We start from the raw sequence: 8609 nt of genomic DNA, 5'->3' as shown, positions 1-8609 counted from the left end.
GGACGAGGCTTTTATACTTGTCGCATTCGCCGTTGTACTGTTCTTTGATACGACAGGGGGCGACGAGGAGTAATTGTCCTCTAAAACCATCGGGAATCACCGGTGAGAAGAAGTCATTTGCCGGTACAAGACTTCTCGCGTGATGAATGAGTTGATGAATTAATAATTTCTTTATGTACAAACTGATAAAAACAATCTTAAACTACTGGCTTTATTTCGCATCAGACACAAGACAACTTTAAGCAAATAGTGTATAAATAGTATCTAAATGAATTCTAATTATATTTTTATACAATAAAAATAGAAATAAAATAAAATAAAACCTACTTCAAATAAAAAGCCTTGGACAAACTATGCAAAAAAACTATGCATTGTAAAGCGTCAAAAAGCACCTGATGGAGTTTGAACTTCACATCAAACTGCTTCTGTTTCACACAAATGCCGGCACAGATGTATATGTTCGGCTAGAATCGCCCTGAACACTGAGTTTGCGCGCACTCAAAGCGAACTTCCGCCAACACTGCAATGACGTCATATTCGCCACGCGCACCCAAGCGAACTTGCGGATACGTCAAGTATAAATCAGCCTTGACGTGCTTCAAATGAGTTGCTGCCTTTGCCTCATAAACATTATAGCAAAAATGTATTGACCTCTTGTTATCGTTTATTGAGAACATTTATATCACGCAATAATTATCGTTATCGATTTATCGCCCAGCCCTACCGGATGATGGCTAGCTGGTACGGTTGCCACCTTCAGCGAGGCAAAATAAAGGACAGCCCTGCCCCTTTTTCCTTTGTCTTTTGTTGTGAGATTGCAGGGACAGAGGCTCCTCCTTGATGGGTGGGACTCCAGTGCTAATCATGGGCCGCAACTGGGACACTCTATTTAAGAGGCTCATGGATTTTGGCTTGTTCTCTTTCATTTTTGTTTTGTGTTCTTGTTTGAAGAGTGGGTTCTTGAGATTGTGTTCCCATTTTTGTTGCCACAACTCTACAAACCCCATTTCCAACAGCTATTTGATTTGTTGTTCCTTTTTTTATTATTCTTTAATATTTTGACCCTAAACATTATTTGTTTAAAACCACTTATGCTCAGGGCGTTTTTTTGGTATTTTCGCCTAAATTTGACATACTCAAATTCAAATGTTTACCCTGCACACATACAATGGAGGAAATGAAAAAAATGGTTTAATTGTAAAGAAAACCCTTTGAACTACAAAATATGAGTGTAATTCTTTATAAATAACATTACATATTTTTCAAATATTACAATAAACACAAAAAAACATAGGCGCTTTTGGAGTTTTAAAACAAATTATTTTTTTGAAATTCTGTAATTCAGGTTCTATTAGGTCCAGCTCTCTGCAATTTACTTTGTTTGATGCCACTAGATGCCAAAAAGTACCAGAAAAAATAATCTTTCAAATAACAGCTTCTAAACAGGAGTTATTACATTATAAGTGAAGCGAGTCAAATTGTCTATTTCTGCATCTAAATGTGTCAAAAGAGACATGTAATCTGACCAGTTGCAGTCCACAACCGAACACAGATCGCTATAACATCAGATGCGCTGGCTGAGAGCACTTTTGATATGGAGAGTGCGTGTTTTGCAGAAGCGCGTCTATTGCGCAATCTGGACAAAACGCTATATATCTCACGGATGGAAGCACGCAGAAACGTAAAAATTGTCTTGTTTGAAAGGAGAGATCCTAATCTAAAAGATAATATAGAGTATATAGATATTTGTGGTTGTTTGCGGCTGACTGAAGCAGTGCTACGAGTACAAATGTAAATTCGCGGTGACAAGGTGACAAAATTTTACATCGCGATTCTATTGAAGATCATTCGATCTGTGATTGTCACACAATGAAATAATCTACATCGTCCAATTCCTGAGAATGAGAGCTTTCTTGTGATATATGACTTGACTTTTTTGTGAAAAATATATAAAATACACATTCTTCGTAAAATTATTCGCAATGGTTAGGCGGAAATTCGTGTGTGGGACGAATACATTTCTAAGCTTAATTTTACTGCTTTATGAATATAAAAACCAAAATGTATGGTATTCTTTGTAAAGAAGACACTCCAAGCTTTCAAATTAACCCATATATGGGCTGATACCATATAAGGAAAGCTATGTAAATGAAGCATAAACAGAGTTTAACTGGTTTTAACTTTAAATAAATATATCTTCTTTATTGAAACTCATTTTGTGAAGTGTCCTCTTTATGTTGTGACTTTGAGCCAGGTCGTAACACACCCATTTATGACTCCCCGAGTTATTCAGTTACTCCAACAGTACATTGACTGAACTGCTGTAATAAGAGAACCGATGATGGAATGAACACGAGCAGAGCAGCTGATAGACTGAGCATGAGTGCTGCGAATGTACACGCCCACTGCTAATGGTTCTCGTGCTCGAGTCAAGAACCAGTTGCATCGGTTTTCGGATCACCATCCGATTTGAGAACCGATGAGCTGATGATACTGCGCATGCATGTAATTTCAAGAGGACGAAAAGCATGTTTTTCAAGTATTTTGCTGAACATCAGAAAGTGTGATAGTATAAAACATATTGAAACTTATGTTTATGTTTGTTCAGTTGATGATTCTGTTAGGTTATAGGATGAAGGGGTTTTTTATGATCTCGGTCAGGGATATTGGACCATAATAATTAAGACTCTATGTTTAATTGGAAGAAGGATGATTTATGAAATACCTGTACTGTAATTATAGTTAACGATGACACATCCACAAATTGAGTTTGTATTAAATAGAATCGATGATGAGCACGAGTAGAGCAGCTCATATACTGAACGTGCCAGCAGCGTACCGGTTAGAGCAGTTCTCGTTCTTGAGTCAAGAACCGGTTGCAACAGTTTTCGGATCACCGGTACACTGAACCGAGAACTGTTCCTTTCGGACACGTCCGATTTGAGAACCGATGAGCGGATGATGCTGCGCATGCGAGATTCAGCATGAAGCTGCTGAACATTACATAACAGCCTGTGACACCAGTCTGAACCGAACTGGTTCTTTTGGACAACAGATTGTGTGCTAATGCTATGAGCGCGGGTAAACCGAGGACTTGAATGAGGGGACCAATCTGGCGAAATCTACGTTTATTTAATAACAAATAAATCGTAATGGATTATGCATAGTATGTGGATCACACTTCTGCGCTGATGAGAAGTAATTAATTTATTCACTTTATCTTCAATTATATAAAACATCCTTGTTTGCACATCACTGCTTGTACCTGTATTTGGTTGCTTAGTGGAAAAACTTAATTTTAAGAAACTTGTCAGATCGTGGTGATGTTTTAACTAACTAAAGCAATGACTACAAACTTTATATATTTGAATATGTTGAATGTATTTTCATCCCGGCCCTTTACGATAGTCATTGCATCATCACGAATGACGTCATTACGTTATAGCGCAAAAGAACCGGTTCATTGAAACGAACTGTCCAAAAGAACCGGTTCGCGGAAAAGAACCGAACTTCCCATCACTAGATGTGAGCTCCAGATGTTTTAAACTGTGCAGGTTTAGTACATGCTGCGCTCGCGTGAAAGGGCTTTAACCACATGTGTTCTAGGGAGACGCTATGGAAACAAAGACGCCAAAATGCAATCACGCGCGAATGAGCTTCTCTAATACTTCTTATGAAATTTATTTCATTGTAATTGCAGTTAGTATTATAAACAGTGCAAAATACTTATTTGTTGATTCAACTATGTGTTGGCCTTTGTAAAATGCGGGGCAAATCGTGTCCCATATTGATTTGATATGAAACACATCATTTTAACATTAAATACGGAATGATTACGTATTTTGGTATGGGTGGCAACCCTAGTAACACATGTGATACTGATTTTTGCATTGAGATGAACTAAAGCAGCAGACAGGCTGAATAAAATGCAAGTTTACTCTCTGACATCAGGTGGCATTTACGGAACAGCAGAAATGCAGTGGTTACAATGGTTACCCCTGTGTACAATCACAACTTTGTGTTTCTGACACATGCTTGTCACAGAGAAGAAAGAAGTCAAACTATAGTCACATGTTCTCAAACAGCCATTCACAGTCTGTTTGTAGGTGAAACCGTAGTGGGTGCTCCTTTTGAAAATCTGCTTAGGCCCCCCAAAATGCTAGGGCCGGTCCTGGCTGCTCCATAATGATGTTCTAGTTGAGGTCATATGTAGTGTAGGTATTGCCCAAAAATAAAGTCAAGCACAGGGGCCCCCAGCCCAAGCCCTGCACTACATTTCCACCTGCGCCGTGAACGTGTACACAGCGTGTGGAAACATATTATTGTTTGTGTGTTGTTTAAGCAGACTCTGTTTATTTACTTTTGTACAATGTTCTGATGAATTTAAGTATTATATAGAGTATATATACTCTATATTGAGAGTTTGACATGTCATTTGTCAACCTCCAGCTCGATGGGATTTTCTCTGGGTTCTGATCGTGATTGGCAGCTTATGTGTGCATGTGATGTTTATGAGCGCTGCTGTGTCTTCCCTTTCAGATGCAGTCGCTACAATCCCATAATGCCCTGCTCAGCATGCTGGCTGCTGGAATGTCCTAAATGAGCACGGATTATGTGAGTGTCTCTCTCTCAGATTGAGAGTAAAGACGCAGCTCTGCATCCCTTTGTATCTCTGCTGCTTGGCTGGGTGCAGGAATGAACGCGGCGGTGGTGCACAAAGGATTCCTCAGGAAATATGGTAAGGTTTACACTTTCTCATTATTATCCTTTGCTGCCTTCTTTTTGTTTTTGGTTCTTATTTTGTTCCATAATGTTTTAGTCACATTTGTGTGCCACTCATTATGCTACTTATCAATACAGTTTAAAATTGTTGGTAACACTTTACAATAAGGTTCCATTTTTTAACATTAGTTAACTACAGTAGTTACAAACTAACAATGAAAAATGTTTTTTTCATTTTTTAAAGCATTTAATAATCTTAGTCAATGTTGATTCCAACATTTACTAATACATTATTCAAATCAAAAGTTGTATCTATGAATGTTATTTAATGGACCCGAGCTAACATGGACTAAGAATAAACAGTTGTATTTGTATTAACTAACGTTAACAAAGATTAATAAATACCGTGAGAGAGTATAGCTTATTGTTAGTTAATGCATTAAATCTAATTTTATGTTGCACAGATGGTTGGTGACACTGTACATTGTTTATATTTTCATTGTGCTCTTTTGGTTTTAGTCATGGTAGACTTTGTATACTTATAACTACTTTTGAAAGGTATTTGAATAGCTAATTTGATGCAAAAGTCACGAGCTTGACATTATGTTTTGCACTGCCAACATTCAGTCCAGAATGTCATACTACATTTAACATAAAATCACTAGCTATGACATTTCACAGCTTTTATAAAAAACAGTGTAGAATAACCGAAAATATGTTATTTTACTTATATAATAGGACAACATCTCTGTTAGCTGTCAATTGCAGTGATCTACACAACATGTCCATCGAAAAATGGATACCCATCATTATACTTTAACAGCAGTATCTTATCGTCTGACAGTGAGCTATCTGTTTCTGCTCTTTATCTGTTTCCTTCACAGCATAAAGTGTGTCAGCTCCAACTGTCCACATTGCTTCTACCCTCTGTACGTCTCATCTATTTAGGTCATATGATGATGATGATGGGGATGAAAATGACTAAATTCATAATGACTTAGTTTTAGTATGACAGAATAGCAGTTTCCCTACACAGCTATGATGAAACCTGCAGAAAAAAAAATGATACTATAAAACTCTCCTGTCTGCTCTGAAATATTTTACCTTTGTCCAGAAAAAAAACAACAAGCTTGTACTCCTAACCCTAACCAGCATACTGTCTAAAAAGGCTCTTCCAAGCTTCATTTGTGCCCTTATGACTTACTGCTGAAATAATTAATAAGGGAAAAAAAACACATGCTGAATTTTTGATAGATTTAATCTGTTTAATTTGTAATGGAAATTCAATTTTTATTTTTACGTTTTATTTTTTATTCATCACCATTATATTTTTAGGGTTAAATGGAGTATGAAATAGGGTAAGATAAGGGAAGGTGTTTCCCTTAAGAACAGTATGCAGTAGTTTAGCATGTGCAGGATGATGATGATGTTTATGATAATGCATCAGCCAATGTGTTATTAGAGTAAACAAACAGAAACAGTTGCTCATTTAGATCTCAGACCACAAAAAGTAAAACTATTCAAATATCTAATTTAGTTGAATAATTGATTAACTGACAGAATCCAGTAAAAGAGATTAATTTAAATATTTGCATATTTAATTGGCAATAACCTATAGGTTTTAATGAAATGCAAAGATGTCTTAAATGTAAATCTACAAATATTAAATAATAAACTTTATCAATAACAATAAATATTAAAATTTTAAAATAATAAAGTTAGTATAAATATGCCACTCAGGGCACTTCTGTGCCAAATCTGGGAGCTCGTTTTACCTCAATCTCAATCACCTTCCAATCACTGAATCTCACAAAAGTTCATATTCAGATGAAATTACAAAATTAAAAGTAGCCTAGCAGCCATTCATCAAAAGTGCTTTGTGGCATGTATTGTCAAGAGAAAGAAATTAATCATAAGGGTAAAATTCTGCTTGAGGTTTGCTTTTATTCAAATATAATATTAAAATATAATGTAAAATGTAATTCTATAAAAATATAATCTCTATCTTCCCTGTTATGTTATATTTCCCCTTTACAAAAAGGTGTGACGTTTCTAACATCGTACTTGTGGGAGTAACATGTTGAAAGTCTTTTTGATGATATTTAACTGAACAGAAGATTATCTTACTGTCTTTGAGTATTTCATCATTGTGACGAGGGTTCACATAATTAAATAGATAATGAAATAATTCAATTTCCTACAGCTCATACAGTAGATTATCAACACTAAGGTCATGGGTTTGATTCCCAAAAATGCATGAACTGAGAAGAAAAAAAAAACATACTTATGCTTACAGTATTTTGAGAATCTCTTTGAACCTGAAACTTTCAGCCTGAAGTGGAAAAAATATATTTTTTAGAAGGTTTGGCAGTAACATTTTCTAAAGGAATAATGCAATTTTCATAGCTTTTTTTAGACATTTTTTCTCTTTTTATTCATTTATTTATTTATTTTTTGAGAATGGGGAAACAGTGTGCTTCTGTTCCCTTTCAAGGGAACTTCGAACTGCGTCCTCTAGGGGTCGCTATGGGGAATGCCTCGTCGTGACACGTGTCTGAAGCATACATTGAAAAGACACCAACAACACGTTGGCCGGTGACAGCCATGAAGTCACTACCGGTGCAACTATAGTATAAATAGGCGCTGGGAGAACACATCATCCTCTTCTTCGTCTTCACTGACTGTTTTGTTTGAAGCGTGCATTTCTGTGGTAAGAGCGATCTCTATTCATATCATTATGGTGAGCACTAGCAAAGCGTTTAGAGGACGTGTGCATCCGTGTCGTCGTTATTTAACACCTGATGACACACACGATCTATGCATTGTTTATTTGGGCGAAGAGCACTCTCGCGAGGGGGCAATCTGCGTGCACTGTGAGCGTTTTCCAATGAAAAAGCTCCGCTCTTGTTTGTCTCTCTTTTCGAGGAAAGAGGGGCAGCCATCTGCTTCCCGCGATTCAGGACACGGCTATGAGAAGACGCCCCTATAGAGAGACGCGGGCCAGCTATCTCTCTATGGGTGAGACATCCTCTCTTAAGACTCCCTCCTTGCCATCTAAGCCTCTTCAGGAAATACATCTCACTTGAATGGCAGGGCATACGCAGTAGCAGCAGGTCGGGCTGTCGCTTCATTGCACACGATGGTGGTGCTCCAGGCATATCATATCGTTTACTGTGTGGAGACGTGCTGATATCGCGTTTGGTCTCATTCTGTATCACGTATCTTGTCAGTGTCTGCACTTGCTTGGCCATTTGTTGTGGAGAAAATAAGGAAAGTGTGTTCAAGCGCCAGCAGAAAACAGTGTAAAGAAATACTCTTTGAGAGAAGCAGTCTTTATCAGCGGAAGTTAAAAGCAGCTCGTAAGTGTATTTACTTGTCTCATTAGTGTGTAGTGCAGTTGTCGTTGCAAGGAAACACTTGTTTTGTTTACTGTGTGGAGACGTGCTGTTATCGCGTTTGGTCTCGTTCTGTATCTTGTAGTGTCTGCGCTTGCTTGGTCCTCTGTCCTATTACTTGTTTCACTTCTGTTTCAGTTTTTATAACCATTTCTTACTATGTGTAAGTAAGTTATTGTTTGTTTAACGTGTGTTTGGCAGTGTTATTTTTTATGATTACTGATAAACTACATCATTTTAAATAATTTGATTTGTATTATTTGTATTTGTTATTTATTTTAATTTTAGTTAAATTATGTCTGAATTTATTATGTCTGTATAGGTCTTTTATTAAGTTTTTAATTTAATTTAATTTGAGTTATTTTAATACTTCAACGAACTAAATGAAAATTAAATAATATATATTGAATTTATAAATGTGTATGTATATATATATATATGTGTATGTGTGTCTGGTTGTACACACACATATGCAGTATCTTGTAGAGTTGA

The 8609-nt window shown here is 36.6% G+C and overlaps 1 protein-coding gene across 1 annotated transcript in view; it reads left to right on the top strand.

Moving 5' to 3' along the window:
* The first annotated feature begins 4653 nt into the window (after nt 1-4653).
* Nucleotides 4654-8609, top strand: part of LOC107689292 (uncharacterized) — a 20796-nt gene continuing 16840 nt past the window's right edge. Inside the window, exon 1 of the mRNA XM_016487233.1 lies at nt 4654-4738. Within this exon, the coding sequence (XP_016342719.1) occupies nt 4696-4738 (43 nt within the window). The 5' untranslated portion in view covers nt 4654-4695. The remainder of the gene's footprint in view (nt 4739-8609) is intronic.

This window comes from Sinocyclocheilus anshuiensis, unplaced genomic scaffold, assembly GCF_001515605.1.
Source record: "Sinocyclocheilus anshuiensis isolate Anshui unplaced genomic scaffold, SAMN03320099.WGS_v1.1 scaffold1407, whole genome shotgun sequence".
NCBI lineage: Eukaryota > Metazoa > Chordata > Actinopteri > Cypriniformes > Cyprinidae > Sinocyclocheilus > Sinocyclocheilus anshuiensis.
This window is presented reverse-complemented; position numbering and strand designations above follow the sequence as displayed.